The 21,964-nt window shown below is 39.2% G+C and overlaps 1 protein-coding gene across 1 annotated transcript in view; it reads right to left on the bottom strand.

The window, feature by feature from the left end:
- LOC105539315 overlaps positions 1 to 21,964 on the bottom strand; it is a 149,775-nt gene that overhangs the window by 108,291 nt on the left and 19,520 nt on the right. The window contains exon 5 of the mRNA XM_011979533.1: positions 15,827 to 15,986. Coding sequence (XP_011834923.1) covers positions 15,827 to 15,986 — 160 coding nt within the window. The remainder of the gene's footprint in view (positions 1 to 15,826; positions 15,987 to 21,964) is intronic.

Below are 21,964 nucleotides of genomic sequence, written 5' to 3'. Positions count from 1 at the left end.
TGTCACCCAGGCTGGAGTGCAATGGCATAATCTTGGCTCACTGCAACCTCCACCTTCTGAGTTCACGTGATTCTCCTGCCTCAGCCTCCCAAGTAGCTGGGACTACAGTCATGCGCCACCACACTTGGCTAATTTTTGTATTTTTAGTAGAGATGGGGTTTCACTATGTTGGCCACGTTGTTCTCAAACTCCTGACCTCGTGATCTGCTTGCCTCAGCCTCCCAAAGTGCTGGGATTACAGGCGTGACCCACAGCGGCCAGCTCTTAGTTTGTTCTTATCTAATTTCCTGAGGTGCAGTGTTAGGTTGCTTATTTGAAATCATTCTTCTTTATTGAATATAGATGCTCATTGCTAGAAACCTCCCTCTTAGAACTGCTTTTGTTATGTTCCGTAGGTTTTGGTATATTGTGTCTCCAGTTTCATTTGTCTCAACAATTATTTTAGTTTTCCCTTTAAACTTTTCATTGACCCAGTGATTGTTTGGGAGCATGCTGTTGTAATTTCATGTATTTGTAAATTTTCTGAAATTCCTCCTGTTATTGATGTCTAGTTTTATACCACTGTGGTCAGAAAAGATACTCGATATGATTTCGATCTTCTTAAATTTGTCAGGAGTTGTTTCGTGGCTCAACACATAATCTATCCTGGAGAATACTCCATGTGCAATAGAAAAGAACAGGTATTCTGCAGTTGTTGGATGAAATGTTCCGCAAATCTCTATTTGGTCCATTTGATCCAGAATGTAGTTTAAAGCCCTCGATAAGTACCAGAATATTGTGACAATTGGTGCAGTTCTCTTTTCTGTAAGTCAAACATGGCTGAAAATGCCCAAGTATGACCCCAAAAGTGGATAAAACCTTTGGAAAAAGTATCTTTGCTGTTCTTGTAGACTGTAACGTGCATTATATATATATATAAAAACCCTTTGATTAAGGATTCGGCTGAGTTCAAACAGGACACTGGTAATCAATAACCAGCTTGGTAGCTGGTAATTTTGGATTTTATTGCTGTTTATAGTTTTTTTCTCTCTTTGTCACAAATCATTCCTCGACCTTTGAACATTTTTTCTGCCTTTCCCAGGGTGACTTCCATCCATAATGCAGAGGGTCTTTTCTGCTGCCACAGAAATCCTACATTTCATCAAATGTTTCCCTCCTGCTCTGAGGACAAGCTGATCCCCAGAGTGACCCTGTTTCAGGGCATGGCAGTTTGAGGGCCTGCATCTGCTTTTTGCTTTGATTGCTTTCTCTTACTCCTGTGGATTAGAATCAAACTGTCATTCTTAGGAGCAAGTGTCTAGTACCAAACAAGATATGTTTTCGCTGTAGCCTGATGTAGGAGGAAATTATGTATTGTCTCTCCCCTCAGATTGATGAGGAAAGGAAATTGAAGAGGCCTTTGCCTTGTTTGGGTTGATAAGGGGCACTTGGGTATGTGGGCATTGTTTACCACCGAACTCCACAGATGTGAACTTCGGGACAAACTCCAGGAGTAGAGGCTGGTCTGATCACCTGAATTAGTGACTTCACCTGAATGAAACTTTCATGAACAGAAAGGTTCATGTCTGGTAGCTCCATCAAGAGCAGAGCTTCGATGGCCCTGGGAGAAGGATGAATGCTCTTTCTGGTGACTATTTAAGCAGTGAAACTGTGAATGCTCTGACTGGTCACCAAAGCATTTGATACATTCAGTTAGTCTAAAATATTAGTAAATCAACCAGGCACAGTGGCTCAGGCCTGTAATCCCAGCACTTTGGGAAGCCGAGGCAGGTGAATGATTTGAGGTCAGAAGTTTGACACCAACCTGGCCAACATGGTGAAACCCCAGCTCTACTAAAAATACAAAAATTAGTCGGGCTTGGTGTTGCATGCCTATGGTCCTAGCTACTCAGGAGGATGAGGCAGGAGAATTGCTTGAACCCAGGAGGCAGAGATTGTAGTGAGCTGTGGTTGTGCCACTGTACTCCAGCCTGGGTGACAGAGCAAGACTCTGTCTCAAAATAAATAAATAAAATAAAATATTAGTAACTCATCTTCTGTGGGTCTGAATGAGAGCTTGTCTTCTGTAGATAGAGGAAGGGGAGTGGGAAGAAGTAGGAGAGGTCATCTAAAAATAGAGGAGACCTTTCAAATTTGTATAATGCAAGGAGGACGTATCTCCCTCTTAAGGTTTTCCTGTAAGAGAATACAATCGTTTGAGGCACCAAAGGATTGAAAAATTGCTTTAAAAAAGGATAAAGTAGACTTTTATTTACTTTTTAAAATGTGTGCTTCAGAAAAGAGCCAAGTTCATCTTGAGCCACTTTGAGCTCATACAATCCTCTATTTGGCTCTCACTGAAGCTTGCAAATTGTGGAAATTTGAGGGGTTTTGTGGGCTGTGGAATGTCTCTCAGGATAGAATATGATGCTCTGTTTCAAGGCTTGCAAGAAAGCCAAGTCTAAGCTTAGCCAGTGTTCCCATTACTGTTGCTGTGTAACAAACTTCCCTAAAACCTAATAGCATAGAACAGTTATTTGATTCTGCTCATAGATTCTGTGGGTCAGGGATTTGGATGGGGCACAGTGAGAATGGTTTGTCTGCTTCTCTATGATGTCTGGGGCCAAGTCGTGGGATTTCAAAGAGAGTGACTAGATAGCTTGGGCTGGGATCATTATGCCTGGTAGGTTTTGCTGGCAGTTGGCTGGGATCTCAGCTGGACTGTTGGATGGAACACCTATACATGGAATCTCCATGTAGCTTCTCTGAGTGGGTTAGTTTGTTTTTTCTGCATAGAGCTGGGTTCCAAGACCAAGTGTTCCAAAGGCAGAAATGCATAGCATTTTTATGATATATTCTTGGAAATCACATAGCATTATGTATACTATACTTTATTGGTCATGACAATGAGAAGGCTCTGTCCATGTTCAAGGACAGGGCACATAAACTCCAACATTCAGTGGGAGGAGTGTCAAAATTACAGTGTAAGAAGATCACATAAAATGGGAGATATAAGTACAGTCATGTTTGGAAAATACAATCTGCCAGACACTAATGATTTCTGAATCACATGGGAGATAGAAAGATTGGTGATGGGTACAGAAATGGATAGAGCAGCCCAACTCTTCACTGCAGAAATAACAAAGTTGAGGTAGACCAAGGTCATGAAATCTGCACCTGTAGGCTTAAGGCCATAGTCTCTATCATGAACACATTTACAAATGTGTATGGCTGGTCACAACTGGGATCAGGGAGGAAAATTCAGGTAGTGTCTTAGTTCAGACTGCTATAAGAAAATACCATAGACTTATAAACAACAGAAATTTATTTTCAATTTTAGAGACTCGAAGTCTAGATCAGGGTACCAGTGGGATCAGGTTCTTGTAAAGACCCTTCTGTGGGTGACAGACTGCTGTCTTATTCTTGCATCTCACAGGGTAGAAAAAGAGTGAGTTAGCTCTCTGCTCTCTTCTTACTAGGTCACTACTTAAATTCACGAGGAATCCAACCTCATGACCTAATTACCTCTCAAAGACCCCACCTTCACATACCATCACAATGGGATTAGAATTCCAATGTATGAATTTTGGAGAGACACAAATAATTGGGTCCGTTGCAGATAGTTTAATGAAAATTAATCTCCACTGCTAGTCAAACAACTTAACATGCACGTCTGCTGGTGACTTGGCAGTGTACCCATCTTTATACAGAAATGCAAAGATCTCCAGTTTCCTTCGCTTGTTAGTCTGTCATCTAGAGTGGGTGTTTGATTAACTCCTGGGATGCTACATGAAGAGTGTATAGCTTAATTGGCTGTATAATGCTACCTTGTGTCTATTTGCTTAGATTGTTGGCTGGATGCTATTATATTTTTAGAATAATTATTTTGAGTCTGGTTCTTTGGGAGATTCAACTCATAGTTTGCACCTCCTGTAAGAATCGCAAGAACAGAAAACCAAACACCGCATGTTCTCACTCATAGGTGGGAACTGAACAATGAGATCACTTGGACTCGGGAAGGGGAACATCACACACCGGGGCCTATCATGGGGAGGGGGGAGGGGGGAGGGATTGCACTGGGAGTTATACCTGATGTAAATGACGAGTTGATGGGTGCTGACGAGTTGATGGTTGCTGCACACCAACATGGCACAAGTATATATATGTAATAAACCTGCATGTTATGCACATGTACCCTAGAACTTAAAGTATAATAATAATAATAAATTAAAAAAAAAGAATTACAAATGAACGTTATCACTTTTGAAAAATAAAAGAGCATTTAATTATTCTTGTTTTTCTTAACATTATATATAATTTCATATCTATATGATCTCTTAAGAAAGGTTTAAAAGTCAGATGATTTACTTCAGGCACTAAAAGGGGCTTGTTCTGTTAGCTTAGTACTTAATAAAATCATTAGAAGGTGCAAAAGGTCTGCTTCTCAACAGTAATAAAGGTTTTCAGAGTGATAAAAGGCTTTTTCATGTCCTGGGGTCATCTCTTTTATAAGAACTGCATGTGGGACTGATGGTAGTAGCCCCTTCACTTTGTAGTGTGCTTGGGAACCTGTCAGCATGATCCCAAGGCTGGGTATGCTGCTTTCCAAAGTATCAGCGGCCTGGCTCTGGTCATTTAAGTCCAGATCCCATGGCACTTTCATGTATGAAAGTATTGGTTCTGGAATTCTAACTTTTTTGTAAACAGTTAACTCTAAAACAAAATACATATCTATGTACTGAAATAGATCAAGGCTTACTGCTAGCCCACTTGGCAATTGCATTGGTGTTCTGAAAATAGTTGCCAAGAGTTATCAACCAAGTGGCTCCTGAAAATCTAACATAGTCTTAAATGTTTTCGGTATGCCTAAAAATTACTACAATGGTGACTCTGGGCAAGAAGAAGATGGGAGAGAGAACAAGAAGACTCGCAGTGCCGCAAAACCAACAGTCTCAATGCCGTTTTACAAGCCTCTGCTTGAAGAACTTTAAGAATGGAATAGATAACACAGTCAACCTTTTTGTTGACAGTAAAGTGACATGGGAGTGCCATGTCTGGTTGGCTCCATGTGAACCCAGCACCTTTCCCCAAGTGCTTTCATAACAAACGAAATAAACTGGGAAAAGACAGGACAGGTCTAATGGAAAGGAAAGAGCTTTAGAGATCCCAGAATTTAGCCCTTCAAGGGACTGAAATATTTGGGTTCTTCTTGGAAAGCATTATTTTTTTTCCTGTTGTGTGTTCCTCAAGAGAGTGTTTCTGATCATATTTATTAACTTCCTTTTGAAAAAAAAGGGGACGAATAAAGTAAAGCTAGTTTCACACAGCTTTGCACACTCACACACGTTCTTATATATTCCTTAAATGTTTCTGTAGCAGTTGTTCCTTCAGTAGGAATATAGAAATGACAACAGAAAAACAAAATAGGCTTCTAAAGGAAAACCAGTAGGATCGACTTACATCCTCAACCTGTGCTGTCTGAGAAGCCCTGGGTGTCACCATCTGCTTTCACATCCAGAAGTTAGCAGCGATGATTAACGTCAGCATCATCCTGCCTCTGCGTGCACAATGCTTCATTAAGTCTTCCCAGATACACAGCAAACATGACATTTTATAGCAAACACAGCTCAACTACTCCAGGAGCGTGAAAATCCAGAGACACATTGCCTGCCACTGTGTGCACATCCAGACTGCAGGCTGAAAAGATTCTAAGGAGCTGGTGAACAGGAGCTTGAGTCCTGGACATTTCAATGCATGTCAGTCTAGGCACCCTTTTTACAAAACAAGTGCATTTCAAAAAAGTGACCTTGCTTCAGTAAAGGCTAGTTCTCATGACAAGGTGAAGGAAATAACATTCCTTTCCTTCCAATAGTTTCTAGGACAGCTTATCATTACTCCTTTCTAAGATTCTGGAAAGTGGCATAGTCTATTATTTTCCAAAACAAGATGGACCTTAATAACTCTTAAATCTACATCTCTAGCTTCAAACCAGCTTCTCAACTTATTGGCAAAGTGGAGACAATACTACCTCATCATGTAGTTGACAGAATTATATGCAGATATATCTGTAAACAGTCTTTATATCGACTGATCATCATTGATCATCACTACTTAAATATGAGGCAGTTCCAACATTGACTTCATAATCAGCATTGATAATTCATGATCTGCATTTATGAAAAGTATAGAAAGAGGGTCCAGCATTTTTGGCCTCACAAATTGACAAGACAAAGCTCACAAATATTCCAGCAGGATTTCACACAAAAGTGATTTAGAAGGCACTGCTACACAAGTGGCCTGGGTATTTTTCAGAAACATGCATTTGTTTATTGTACCATCAATTCCATAACCTTCAAATGTGCACCCATAAACTAACTACTAAGCATCCTAGTTTATACATCACTATTTAAAGAATTAGACCAAGTTACAATGTTAAATCATGGGCCTATAAGAAAGAATACTTAATATTCTCCCATTGAAAAAGACATAATCTGGGAAAATTTTAATTAAATTGAATTTAGGAAAGCAGTAATTGAGGATTATTGCTTTTCTATAACTCAAAGTATTCATTACCTATAAATAGGGCAAGTAGTGCCTTAATTGCTATGCTGCCAAAATGTCAGTGGTATGTACAGGAACACTGACTGATTAAACACTAGAATATAAAGCAATTGACTTAATCATTCCATGGCAATTAATTGAGTTTTTCATATTATCTGGTGGCAGAATACCAAATATAGAAATAAAGAACCAATTAGACTCCATCAACCATAAAGCTGTCCCATGACAAATCAACACTTATGTGATTGATTCACCTCTACAGATATATTTCTAATTTAACCACTAGTCAAAACAGAGTGAGCTAGGCTTCTCGCTACCTCTGGGTGTGAGGAGTAGAAGGTGGAGAGAGAAGAGTGGCGTAGAGAGAATTAAGAAGAGAAACTGGAAAAGGTCAATCTAACACAAGATCTACATTTCAGTACTCTGGTGTGGTCAGAACAAGGCTTCTACAGGTAGTCATGACTGCCTCTTTGTCCAGCTACTGACCACAAACATTATGGGAATATGTGATGTGACATCTCAAAATCACAGTGCAGCACTCTTTACAATTATCCTCTAGATGAGTTTCTCTCTGTCCCCACAACAACCCATACCTGATACTAGGCAGAAGATCGTCATGAAAAGTAGAGGGAAATGAACTCTATTTCTGACTTGCCTTTGCACCTAGCTAATGAATCTTTATGATAAGGCAGTTGTTTTAGTTTGTGATGTCATGAGCTCTTTATAGACACAGGCCAAAAAATACTTTAAAGTCATCATTTTGGTCCACGTAATTAGGACTACTTGGTACCAGCATGGCAAAGCTGTGGTGCCTATGCCATTTAACATTCAAACCATGGCCTTTTCACAGGGAAAGGGGATGCTATTAACAAGTATTCCATGACAATAGACATAAGTCAACACCATCTTGGGCCAACCAGATGTATAGGTAAGATCCCAAGTAAAGCCTATTTCGCAAATAATGGGAAGGTAAAGAATTTCCACTCTAACTGTTCCAACACTACCCTACTCATGAAAGAAGGTGTGAAACATCCTAAGACTGGCATGTCATCAATTAGATAAAAAGCATCATGTATGTCATTGAGGGGATGGATGAAAATAGAACACAGTCCTATAGGGGTAAATTGCTCTTATGTGTGTAAACATGTATGGATGATTATTTCATTTTCTCACATGAAGAACATGATCTCCCAGACAGCTCACCCTCATTCCTTATGAGAATATTCCTTTCCAAATTCCTCCCTCTGTTTCTTTCCAAACTCCAGTCATAGTGTAAGAACTTAATTTCTTTTCTTTTTTTTGTTTTTGAGATGGAGTCTCACTCTGTGGCCCAGGCTGGAGTGCAGTGGCGCGATCTCAGCTCACTGCAAGCTCCGCCTCCTGGGTTCATGCCATTTTCCTGCCTCAGCCTCTCAAGTAGCTGGGACTACAGGTGCCTGCCAAGATGCCCAGCTAATATTTTGTATTTTTAGTAGAGATGGGGTTTCACCATGTTATTCAGGATGGAACTTAATTTCATAAATGATATTTATGAGTAGATGGTTCAGAGCAAGTTGATCCAATGGCCCTGCCCTGTACTCCAGGGATTCCAGCTGCAAGACTCTTTCCACCTGCCAAACTAACAAGGCAAACATCTCAAGGGCATTCCTATTTTCAAATGTATTACAGACCTGTGGTTAGTGCATAACATCGTAAACAAATCCAGCCTCTGGTAGGAGCAAAAAGGTTTCAAGACAAGAAACAAATTCCTTCCCGTGAGCCCGAAATGGGATTCACTAGCCTGAGGCTTTACCATCTACAAGATAGCATTTCATTTTGAAGCCTTCAAAGCAAGATAATAGAAATAACAGAAGATGAAGTCAGACATGTCACCTACAGTGGCCAGCAGTCTCACATTATTCCATTTCTAAGAGAGACAATACTTTGAGGGAAGACAGAAGGGATATGTGTTCAATTAGAAAGGACACTGATCTAGGAACTGAAAGAGAGTTAGAGCGATAGGCTTAAAGTCTTAAAAAGAAATGGCCTTATTATTCAGGTTATCATATGCACAGGTATTCCATCATTCTAGAGTTGACTAAGGCAGGATTTTACAAAATTTATAGTATATTTCTTGGAAAATACGAAAATCCATATATACATTGAATAAGAAGCACTAGTGCCTTCAGGGTATGCTAAAGAGGTAAAACAAAAATTTCCATAGAACGATACAAGGTAGATCCATACAAATTATAGACTTGCAGACAATTAATAAAATTAGTCCCATTAAAACTACCTTTCATTCAACCATTAATGGAATCCATTTGGATATTCCAGAAGGCTCTCTCAACCTTGAAACCCATTGATTCAGAATCCCAGCAAATGACCACCCTTGTGGCGATCACTACAGTGCCCATTCTGGCCCTTTCTCTTGATGGCACAGGAGTAGTTCTACAATGTTACCTACTCCAGCTCTCTGCACTGTCTCACCATACCCCAAGTAGGACAACTAACCTGACGGCAGAAAGTGACGCTCTACTGCCTGCCTGCTGAGGTTTCCAGATCTGTACAACACAAGGAGAAAAAGCTCACATTCAGAATTCAGGTCTTCCATTTTATTGGCAAACACTTGCTATTACAGCATCACTATTCATTAGAACTAGAAAAGATAATTTTCTTTATTCAACTTCTCATTCCACAAATGAAGAAGCCAAGCCATAAAAAGGTGACAAGGTCAGTCAAAGATCACATGCCTCTGGAGAAGGTAAGTCAAGGACTAGAATCCAGGTTCCCTGACTCTCCATCCATGCTCTTTCCATTACAGCATACTGTTTTATGTATCATTACTCATATGTTTCCCTAGTGTTTTATTTTAAAATAGGAAGATTGAATGAAACCTTGTTTAGGACTTCTATGAAGGTCTTAGAGGCAGCCATAATGCCTTCTTGCTACTTTCCTTTGTTAGTGCACAGTCCAAGCACTGAGGGAGCCCACAAACTTCCCTAGAACCCACAGATTGATGTGTAAGACCCTGAACTTGAAACAATGACCTCTTTTTTTCTAATTTGATGCTTAATTTTATTTTTTTGCTTGTTCATTTCTTTCTTTCTTCTTCTTCTTCTTTTTTTTTAACTAAAAAGTAGCTATTGCTATCAGCAAACAAAAAATTTATATATCAGAGCCTTCAAGACTGATAAAGTTTAGATTCTATTTATTCATCATTCAGGGCTTCCTGCTAGTAGGAAATGTATTCTGGAGACAGCAAGAACAGAGAAATAAGAATCTCAAAGGGAAAATAAATAAATAGTGCAATTAATGTGATCTGAAACCAACACAGGAAAATCTACTTGGGATAAGCAACATCACAAAGATATAGGAAATGTTTCTTTGGCTAAAAGAAGAATGTTTTGCATCTGATTTCTCTGACAATGAAGTTTTCAAGTTGAAAAATACTAAGGGTTAAGAGATAAAGCCTGCTTCTCAGAACCTTATGTTTATGCATGTTTTGAGATATTTTTAGGAATCTGAAGGTAGACAAAGATTATAAGGAACAAATTTAGATGTTTTGTTTCACACAAAGAATAAAGTGATTAGAACTGAAATTAATTAGTATGGAGGTGGAAGAGGGGGTGTTTATCAAGGCATAGAAGTTTCCTGGTAGATTTTACTACTGTATGATCTTCCTATTAACTTTAGGAAAATGAGTGATATGCTGGCATGCACAGAGGAGAAAAATGAGACAAGACCAAAGTTATAATGCACTGAGATAAGACTGGTTCAAAGAAACCTGTCCCAAGCATGTGGAATAGAAACCAAAAAGGTGATCCGAATGGTTGCTGAATTTTCATTGCACAGTAAAAGAATTTCATCGTACATGAGAAAAAAAAAAAACTCTTTAAAATGAATCACACGTACTATGTGTCTCTAAATTTGTACACTCTAAGGAAGTCCTGTGTATAGAAGCAAAGAGAATCCCAAATGTTAAATAAATATGCATGGATCGAACTGACCTATCCTGTCTCCCTCCCTCCCAACCCCTGATCACTGTTATCCCATGACAGCTTTCTTGGATATTTTCATTCTGTTAATAGACTTTTTTATTCTCCTGGCATGTGGCTATTTAGAGACTCTTCACGGTTCCAGTGAATTAGTTTGACTCAGGGCTGTGATAATCTCTCACAACACTCAGCACCATACAGGGTTTCAGAGAAGTTGGTTTTCCTTGTAAGTTCTGCCAAATGAACACAAATATATAGATGGGTTCGTGTCGATATACGTGGATCAGCTTTATAAATGAGAGACTTCTGTACTCTTTGGTAGCTATATATTATTTGTAGGGCTCACAGAAAACGTACTAAGTCTTATGCTGAAGAAGGTTATTTTATCAAAGGACCTTAGTATAATTAAGAGATCAAAATATGGTTAAATCACAAAGTGATAGAATGTTCTAGTTACAGGATCTTCTATGATTGTGGGATTTACAAAGTAGTTAAGATGGAGAAACATTGCAAAGCAGGTGCTTCTGCAGCTCAAACTGGTACATCAGCATAGGTAGAACACTGACCTTCATTTCTGTTCCTTTATCTGATGATAGCCCCTCAGGTCTTTATATTGATCATTGTCTTCATGAATGGATTTGAAATAGACAAGAATCTCAAGAAATGCATAATCAACACAAATGCTGTGTCACCCTGGGGTGCCTCTTGGAATAGTCTCAGTGCTCATTTCTGCCAATCAGATTTCTTCCCTTCAAGGTCAACTTCTTTCTTCTCAGAACACATCAGCCTCAATGGAAAATGCCCGCCCCTGAAATCTCAGCTCCTCTAGCTTTACCCTTCATGAAATGATTGTGCAAAGGGCTACCTTATGACTTTTTTCTGCATTATTGTTTTGCAGAATTAGTCAACTTTCCCTATCTTCCTGTCTGGTCTTCCCAGCTAAATACCAAGTCAAGTTCTCTACCAAACAGTGTAGTTATTTTCCTGCTCATCTTTCAGGCCACTGTTTGGACGTGTACTTAGTGGAAGTATATATTTTAAAAACACACAAACAGCAAGATAAACATACAGAAAACTCTCAATGCTTGTGTAAACTCTGTCTTACTCAAGACTCAATGAGTCCACAAGGAGAAAAACACCCTAAGTCGACATGATTCACTGAGTTCGCACAGCAGGAGAACCTATTTTCCTCTATGATTGCTTCAAAAGAACTTGCTGAAGATAGGTGTTATATAAATCTAAGAGATTCCTGGTATTGCAATGCAACCTAATGAAATTCTTAACTGTTAAGTACCTTATTGATTCCAAAGAATTCATCAGAGAGAAATGGAATAATAAGGTACATTAACACTTTCCATGATGCATGATCCTTTTCAGAAAGCTTTGATATCCTAAAGGCCCAGAGCCAAGAAAAATAATTTGTGTTCCAGTCTCCTGTGACTCTTCTCCAAGAAAGAAGGCAATTTCTTTTAGCCAGGTTTGCATTTCACTGACTGTTTGTTTTTCATATCCAGGTTGTTATTATTGCATTAATCTTCTGCTTGCAAATGGATGTGCAATATTTACGAGGGTTTATTTTTGCTGTTGTTCTTTAAATAATACATGTTGTTTCTTCAAAAAGCCTGAAATGAAAAGAAACTGTTTAGTTCTGACTGCATTCAACAAAATAGAAGAACTTATATGCCCTATATTAATCCAATTCATATCAGCTCTCCCAGCACTGGGTCTAACCAGTTGCTCTTTATCTAGAAGTTTGGGATGTAGAGATCAGTGGGTAAAAAAGGGGTTGAGAAGCTTGGAATTCCCTGGCCACGATAGCATTCCTGAACTGAAGATTAATAGGGGAGGCTATTTAATCATTTATTTATTTTGTCATGCAAATAATTTTTTTTGTTTTCTACCATATGCCATAACCATAAATATAGACATCAACAACTGACACCTGGTCCTTGCCTTCATGATGCTAAGCACTCTAGTTGGGAAGAAACCATTAATTCATAACCGCATGCATAACCGCATGCATACATATGCACTTATAGTACACCAGGGCAGGTCAAGGCAGAAGCAGAGGTTAAGAGAGTATGTTCTTGACCCTGTGTTCTCTCTCTAGGCCCTCTAACTTACACCTTAGGCACCTTAGGCACGTTGGTCTTCTAAGACATCGTGGTGAAAATCACAATAAAAGTTAGACAAGAATAAGCTTGGAAAGAATACTTAGGTCTTACTATGGGGCATGGGGAGATACTGAGTTGTGCAAGTTAGATTTTTCTACCCTAGCTCTGCCATCTTGGATAATTCATTCCTGTCTTGAGGACTTGAATTTTGTCTCCTGTATAATCAAGAAGTCTGGCTGGGTGATTAAGGCTCCTTCCAGAGCTAAGATTCTCTGTCTCAAACCACAATGTTTATATCTTAGACTTTCTCCTGAAATCCACCCTCCAAGTAAGGGTAATGAGTGACAGACTTTGAATAAGTAAGCCTTTTTTAGACATTAGTGTGGGCTCAAGTTGACAAATACCAAGAGCTGTGCCAAACCCTGGGGACACAAACCGCGAGTAGGACATGAGACAGTTCTTGCCCTCAGCAAACTTCAGTTCAACTGGGAAGACCGAGACAAATAGAAAGTATTTCAGGACAAAATGGCACACATTGTCATGAGGAAGGAACGTTCAAGGTCCATGAAGCACAGAGGATGCCTCCCTGCTGTTTATTGGACTGCCCTTCTGGGTTCCCACACCTCAACCAAGGGGCCACACGGACCTAGGGCATCCACTAAGTCTTACCTTTATCTTGGTGTGAAAACAGTAACACAATGACTATGGGATGAGAATGTGGTGGCTGGGGTACAATGCCTCGTCTGCTGTCAAAGCAGCACCGTGAACATCAGGGCTGGAGATCCCTGGGCTTGTGTTGGTTAACCTCTCGTTCACGTCCATGACCTTCCACCTTGCTTCCATCATGTAGATGAACTAACTGCCTTCCTCTTTGACTTTTCTCTTTCCACTGTGTTATGTCTTTCCTGGTCATGATCAGTCTCTTAGAGATGACCAAGAACTATCACTCTCCTTGCAGATAGTTAATAATCAGGATTTATCACCCTCCTTTGAGATGGTCAAGACCTATCACTTTCTTTGAAGATAGCCAAGACCTACAAACTTCCTTGCAGATGGCCACGATCTATCACTTTCCTTGGAGACAGTCAGGACACACCAATTTTTTTAAGATAGCCAAGACTTATCACCTTCCTTGGAGATGGCCAAGAACTATCACCCTCCTTGAAGGAACTACCTCCTTGGAGATAGTCAAGACTAATAACCCTCTTTGGAGATGGTCAAGACCTATCACTCTCCTTGGAGATGACCAGGAATTATCACCCTTCTTGGAAATGGCCAAGTCCTATCACTCTCATTGGAAATCATCAAGACTTAGAACCTTCCTTGGTCCCTGCCCCACCTCATGCAGTCAGTTGCTAAATTCCAGCCAAGCTTCCTTCACAGTCCTTCTTTTCACCACTTTTCTTGGTATTCCCATTTCTCCCAGTCCTGCATTATTGCAATAGCCTACTCTGTCCCCTCCATTTCTCTCTTTTTAGTCCATCATTTGTGATGTGTATGGCATTATTCTTGGACGGCAGCAACTGCATATTTGCCTTAGTGCATTAATAAAAGAACCTGGGAATCCCTTGTGTCTCGCCAGCTGATCACACAGCGTGGAGCACAAACCCCTTGGGCCAGTGGATATCCATTAAGGGTCTGAAAGAGACCTCAGTGATCCCACCTGTGCCACCAACCTTTCTCTACTACGTGTCCCTCCCCTCAAAAGGAAAACGGGTGATTTCTCCCCAGAACCTTATGGCATCCCTTGGTGCTAAGATAGAAAACTTACTGATTCTGTGTCCTTAGGTAAGTGACTTAATCTTATGAAGCCAAATAAATTAAGAATAATTTAATTAAAATGAGATAATATTGAGAAGTGCTTTATATGGAACCTGATTTGAAGTCAGGGCTTAGTAAATATCAGTCACTCTACGTGGGCAGTCTGGCTTTCTTTCAGATCTTCTGGTGTTTTTCGTGCCTCCTGTGACAAGGTCAGGAGGCCATTCGTTCTGCATGGAATGATCCCCCTTTCCTCCACCTGATTAGCTCTAATACACTATGCAACTCTACCCTGAAGGGTCGCTCCTCTGACCTCTTCATTTTGGCTTACGTCATCTTATTGCATGACATCATAGCTGCCCTCATGCCTACCACCTCTTCTTAATACAATAATTTTGTACTTGCCTATGTGTATATTTATCTAATGACCATCTCTCCAACAAAGCTGCAAGCTCCTCAAAGGCAGGGACCTTGCTATGGAACTTATTGCTGTCTTTCTAGAACTTGGCACCTAGTAAGTGCTCAATAAATACTTGGTGACAGAATGGATACATGAGTTGAAAAGACCAATTTCTTCATGTTAGCTCATTTTTATGTTATGTTCTAAACATAATTTCAGTTTTCACATATATTTCCTTTCTTTTTTTTTGAGGTGGAGTCTCCCTCTGTGGCTCAGGGTGGTGGGTGGTACAGTGGTGCCATCTTAGCTAACTGCAACCTCTGCCTCCCGGGTTCAAATGATTCTCCTGCTTCAGCCTCCTGAGTAGCTGGGATTACAGGTGCACACCGCCATGCCTGGCTAATTTTTGTATTTTTAGTAGAGACAGGGTTGGTCAGGCTGATCTCCAACTCCTGACTTCATGATCCACCTGCCTCAGCCTCCCAAAGTGCTGGGATTACAGGCGTGAGCCACCACGCCTGACCCACGTGTATTTCCATTCTAAGCTGAAATTCTTTGCTTCAGAAGACTCCAGGAAACCTTTCCAATCCCTCTTTTATTTGTTAGTGTTCTGCTGCTGTTTGAAGTAGTATTTTTCACAGCATCTCTCTCCCAAACTTGATCAATTACCAGTCACTTAGCAAGCTCTTCTTTAGTTTTTCCCCAAGTGCTTTATAAAAGGTTAAAACAAACCTTTTCAAAAGATAAGCTTTTATTGGCAATTTATTTCTGTAATTGATGGAATTAAAATAAGAGTGGCAAACTAGCCGAGTTTGATCTCAGGTACAGAGATCGACATGAGTAATCCCTGTAATGCAGTCCTAATTGCTATCTGCATGACTCTGATTAGAAACATTGCATTATTTATTTAGCCTTTGATGCCAATCTCAGAACCAGAACCAAGTAACAGCTTTTTAAATTTCCACTCTCAGATGCTGTCTGCTGTCTCTATGGATTTAGACTAGGAAGCTGTATATGGAGTTTTCAAAACTTACTGGGGGCACCATTTCTTCTGCAGAGTAGGCTGGGAAGGAGGAGCTGTCCTGCGTTCTGAAATGGTGGCCAAAGTGAAGTTTATCAGAATAGCGGTGGGGCCAATGGGACTTTATATATGGCTGTTCTTTGATGTCTTCGATGAAGAGCCACCTGGCAAATCTGGAATATTAACAAGCTCAACAGTGGGACTAGTCAGAGACCAGATTGTGAGGTAGGCTTGTTTCACCCATTGTGTCCCCTCATCAGGGGTCTAGGCTTGCTGCAGAATCTGCCCATGTCCACAATTAGGGGCTCCCTAGTGTGGTCTGTTCTTCACTCCTCATCAAAATTGCTCTCAGAGGTGCCAATTTCAGGGCCTACTGAGTTCTCCATTAACTGATAAGGAAGCACATGCAGTGGTGGAAAGTGCAAGGGTTTTGTCACGGGGATGTGGATTTAAATCCCAGTGACAACCATGAGGCCTTCAGCAATATTCAACGACCTTTTGTGTTGAACCAGTTTTCTCATCTAATACCTGATGATAGGAAGAGCTACCTCATAGAGTTTTATGCAGTACAGACTAGACTTAATATTACTTTCCTTTTATTTTTAACTGTTAAAGGCTTCATTTGTTAACTTCAAGGTAAGATATTTGCATTTTAACAAGAGTTTTTTTTTTTTTATCAGAAATAATTTCTCGTCCAAAGAAGTTGTTAAGCATTGGTGAAATTTCAGATGCTGAAAACCACTGTAGTGTGTGTGTGTGTGTGTGTGTGTGTGTGTGTGTGTGTGTGTTGGGGAATGTGGTAGTTTTGGCCCAATATGCTGGATTAAATTACTGGTCTCTGATTTTCATTCCTCTGCAAGGAATGAGAAGTCGACCTTTTCATCCACTTTCTTGCCTTGCCTCATGAAACCAGTAACTGGGCTCTTGGCCTTTTTCTTTAAACTGAGAATCCCCCTGTCTCTTGTATCTACTACTCCATCAAACAATCTCATCTCTTGGCTGCCACAGGCGGGGTCTACATTTAAACTCCAGGTGCCCATGCTCACCTGTGTGGTTCACTTTCATTATCTGCAGATTTGCATACACATCCTGTATCCTCCCAGTGAGTGGAGTGTGTGTGATTCTTGAATTCTTGTTATTGATGATCTAGTTCTTTCTATCGTTGCTTGAAGACAAGTTGTCGCAAGTGATTAGTTGCCCTTTTTTACAAACTTCTGGTGGTATGAAGCCATGTGATCAGCACAGACATTCAGGAGGTGGCCCACTGGGAAACTGCGTTTGGAGCCAGCTATGTTTCTAGCAGGCTTACCCGCACAGAAGACTTACTATTTTTCTGCTATGAGGACTGGTAAAAGATTCGTAATTAATTCTTAAACCACTGAGTGGAGACAAAGAAAGGGAACAAATATTCAGGGTTTTTATAAAGTGGGTTAGTCAAAAAATGGCACCTTTGTCAGGGAGATTATATCTATGTGCTTAAGATCAGGTACATAGTTTCTAAACACTCAAGAGGCCATTTGAGAGAACTCACCACACTCTGGTCAGCACTATAGAGGTGGCTGATTATTTATTTTGGAATTAAAGTTTTGGTGAGAAGAACTCTTGAGAGATCTCCATGCAAAGCTCTGTCAGGATACAGTGAGAATGCAGCCAATAACTTCCAGGAGGTTTCCTCTGCTGGTTTTCATTATAACTTAGAGTGTTACCTATTTTTCATCAGAATTAAAACAAATGCATTCACTGCATATTACCTGTGAGTACAGCACTGTGCTAAGGATTTTGGGGGAAACAAAAGTATATGATACGGTTTCTGCCATTTAGGTGACTTATCACTTATGGGAAGGTAAATTTCTACACTGAAACAAGCAGGGATGAAATAAATTGAGAGCAATAATTGATTATGAATTTAACTAATGGCACAACTAACACACCATTCATATTTAACAAATATCAACATAGTTTATTTCCGATTCTCATTTTTTTGTTTTTTCTTAAGAAATAAAATCTTCTGACTGGGTACAGTGGCTCAAGCCTGTAATCCCAACACTTTAGGAGGCCAAGAAGGGTGAATTGCTTGAGCCCAGGAATTCGAGACCAGACTGGCAACATGGTGAAACTCTTCTCCACCAAAAATACAAAAATTAACCAGGCGTGATGGCACACACTTGTAGTCCCAGCTACTTGGGAGGCTGAGGTGGGAGGATTGGTTGAGTCTGGGAGGCAGAGGTTGCAGTAAACCAAGATTACCCCATTGCACTCCAGCCTGGGCGACAGAATCAGACCTTGTTGTAAAAATAAAATAAAATAAAATAAAATAAAATATTCTAGATACAGTTGATTCCTTCACCCATCACATTTCCTTCTGACCCAGAGGCAGTCATGATTCTGAATGTGGCGTGCATTTTTACCAGCCATAGTTTTATGCTTTTACTACTTAAAAGCGTATTTATTGAAAAGTACACAGTCTCATTTTCTTTGTTTTTAAATTTTACACAGCATCACACTCTGTATATTTCTTCCCAGTCTTCATTTCTGAATCAACATTGTTTTAAATTCATACATATTCATACATATGTTTTAATTGTGGTATATTTTCCCATTTTATTTAAATACTGTAATATATATGTGGCATATATATATACACACACACATACACACATTTCTCCTATTGATTGACAGTTAAACTACTTGATTTTTATTTTTCCTTTATATACAGTTCTACAATGAATATTCTAGATCATTTCTCAGTGTTCATTTCTGATAATTCTTCTAAGGTACATGCCTGGAAATAAAATTGCTGGAGTTACAGAGTAGTTGCAATTTCAACGTCCCATCTATGAACATGCTATAATCTTTCCTTTTATTTAGATTTTTTGGTACATATTTCACTGAAGTCTTACATTTTTCCCCATGAAGGTTTTTATACTTATTTTGATCGATAAATATTTCTTTTTTCTTTCCTAACTTTTACTTTAGGTTCAGGGGTACATGTGAAGGTTTGTTACATAAGTAAGCTCATGTCTCAAGGCTTGTTGTACAGATGATTTCATCACCCAGGAATTAAGCCCAGTTCCCAACAGTTATCTCTTCTGCTCCTCTCCTTCCTCCCACCCTTTGCCCTTAAGTAGACCCCAGTGTCTGTTGTTTCCTTCTTTGTGTCCATATATTCTCATCATTTAGCTCCCACTTATAAGTGAGAACATGTGGTATTTAGTTTTCTGTTCTGTGTTAGTTTGCTGAGGATAACAGCCTCCAGTCCACTCATGTTCCCACAAAAGACATGATCTCTTTCTTTTGATAAATATTTCTTACATCACTGAATTTTTGTTGGCTTTGATTATGGGTTTATTACTGTTATTATCATCATTATTATATTTTCTAATTAGCTGCTGATTCATATTGATCTGGTATCTAGCCGTCTTTCAATCTTTCTGTATTTATAGTAATAAATAGTTTATTGTATATTGGGATATTTTTCAATGTAGATAATCATATAATCAGTAAATAATGACTATTTTATTTCTTCCTCTTCAATGCTTGCAATAATTTCATTCACTTACAGCATTGACTGTCAACTATTTAGGTGGAAATTACCAACGTGGCTGTCTTTATTTTATTCCTAGAGATACGCAAAATATTCAGTGAAGATTGAATGCTATTAATCAATCACTTATAAAAAGCAAGGCACATAGTGACTGTATGTGAATGCCTTGTCCACCTCCATGGTATTTCATATATCATTGCTTCTGATCAAGGAATTCACTTCACAGTAATGGAGTATCACAATGAACCCATGCTTATGGAATTCACTGGTCTTACCATATTTCCCACCATCTTGAAGCAGCTGGTTGATAAAATGACAAAATGGCCTTTGGAGGATTCAACTACAGCAACAGCTAAGGGGCAAGGTACTCCAGAAGGCTACATATCCTCCAAATCAACATCCAGTGTATGGTGCTATTTCTCTCATATTCAGGATGACTAGAACTACACCACCAACTTTCCTGATCCACAGCTTGCAGATAGTAGATCATGCGACTTTTTAGCTTCTGCAATTGTGGGAGCCAATTTATTTGTTTACATCAATCAATCAGTCAATCTATCTGTCGATATCTGTGGATATATATATTTTTTATATGAAGAACTTTGTTTACATATGTGTGTGTATGTGTGTCCTGTTAGTTCTGTTTCTCTGAAGAATCCTGGCTAATATGCCATATATACCATAAGCATATGGAGCCTACTCAATGTGAAGATCAATCCTTTGGCAGACCTTTCCAATGGTAAATGAGATCTTGCCTATATTTCTACTATCACACGAAGTATTCATGTTACCATTTAAGGCATTTATTATGAAAATTTAGCCTAGCTTATATTTTTGTATTTCTAAAATTTCTAAAACACTAAAATATGCCCCTTGCTGAAATGGGCATTAATTTTTCTTTGCTTTGTTTTCCAGGGAAATGGAAAAGATCTTGCTATGGCCCTAGAATGACAATTTGTCTTTCTAAAAATCAGAACCAATAGCAAAATCAAGATGGTTCAGATTTAGAGACTTTATCAAAGCCTCTGAGGGATTTTGAAAAACATAATTTGCAAGCTTTTGGAGGAAGAATTTTTAATGTGTCTGTAATGTTCTCAATCAGAATAGATTTTTGTCACAAAATAACTCCTCTGTAGGGGTCTGATGGAGGGTGTCTTTTAAAACATCATTTCTCATCTTTTCAGAGGATCAAATACTTAAAAGAGACTTTATTGGGAATGCTTTCCTTTATCTGTTGACAGTAAGCCAATCACTGAAGGAAAAGAAGACAAAGGCTGGCAGGAAAGCTATGCACTCAAAAACAAGCAGCCAAATGAAGTTCTCATCTTGACTGCACCTGCTTCTGAGCTCACAGGGTGCATACCTGAGATGGAGGTGATTATTAAACACAGTACCCTGACCACTGCCATTTGGTATGGCACTTCCTACTGACTGCGTATCAGTGGTGTTGAGAAGATTAACTCATCAGGGTCTCAGTGAGGCATAAACCTCTTCTTAACACATAACTATGTGTAGCTACTTAAGAGTGCTTGGTACTGGAAGCCATTATGTTAAGTGAAATAAGCCAGGGACAGAAAAACAAACTTGGCATGTTCTCACTTATCTGTGGGAGCTGAAAATTAAAACAATTGAACTCATGTAGATAGAGAATAGAACAATGGTTACCAGAGGCTGGGAAGGGTAGTTGGGGGAGGTCAGGGGGAGGTGGGGATGGTTAATTGGTACAAAAAATAGAAAAAATGAATCAAATTTAGTATTTGATAGTACAACAGAGTGACTATAGTCAATAATAATTTAATTGTACATTTAAAAATAACTAAAAGAGTATAATTGGATTGTTTGTAACAAAAAGGAGAAATGCTGGAAGTGGTGGATATCTTATTTATCCTGATGTAATTATTAATCATTATATGCCTGTATCAAAATATCCCTTATACCCCATAAATATATATACCTAGTATGTAGCTACAAAAATTAAACATTAAAAAAATCTAAAACAAAAGAGAGTTTGGTACTTTCTCTGCGGTGAGGTCCCACTCCAGCCACGGAATCTCCATAGAAGGAGAGAGAATAACTGAAACCACTTAAGAATATTTGTGGTACTGAGTTAACAGGGCTGGGCCATCTGTACAAGTTTGCATTAAATTTGGACAACAACTTTCCTTTAGATTTCTTCTGTTGCTTACTTTAGGTGATGTCTGAGAATGAAAAAAAATCTTCATGAGTGCAATATGTGAACACATTGGATTTATTAGAATTACTATTACTTTTTCATAATATAAAGAACCATGTTTGAAAATAAAAGTTGTTTTGAGTATTCCCTGGAAGTCCAGATTTCATTTAAAATTCCTGATGTGTACGTTGAGAGTTGCTGACAGCTTCTAGAAAATCCCAGGCCCATCAGTGTCTCTTCCCAGAGTGTGCTTTTAAGTAGGACAGCTGCTAAAGTTACAAAGAATGAACACCACTGCTTCTCATTCTGTTTCTTCTTGAACCTGATCTTAGGGATGAAGGCAGTTTGCTTGGGGACTCTGACATGACCCTAAGCCCTTTCCTTCCAACAGAGCCAGTGCTGCAGTAGACGGGTCAGGAGAGAAACTCCATGCA

This window comes from Mandrillus leucophaeus, unplaced genomic scaffold (genome assembly GCF_000951045.1).
Source record: "Mandrillus leucophaeus isolate KB7577 unplaced genomic scaffold, Mleu.le_1.0 Scaffold202, whole genome shotgun sequence".
NCBI classification, from domain to species: Eukaryota; Metazoa; Chordata; class Mammalia; order Primates; family Cercopithecidae; genus Mandrillus; species Mandrillus leucophaeus.
The sequence above is the reverse complement of the archived record's forward strand: the minus strand, read 5'-3'. Positions and strand labels throughout refer to the sequence as shown.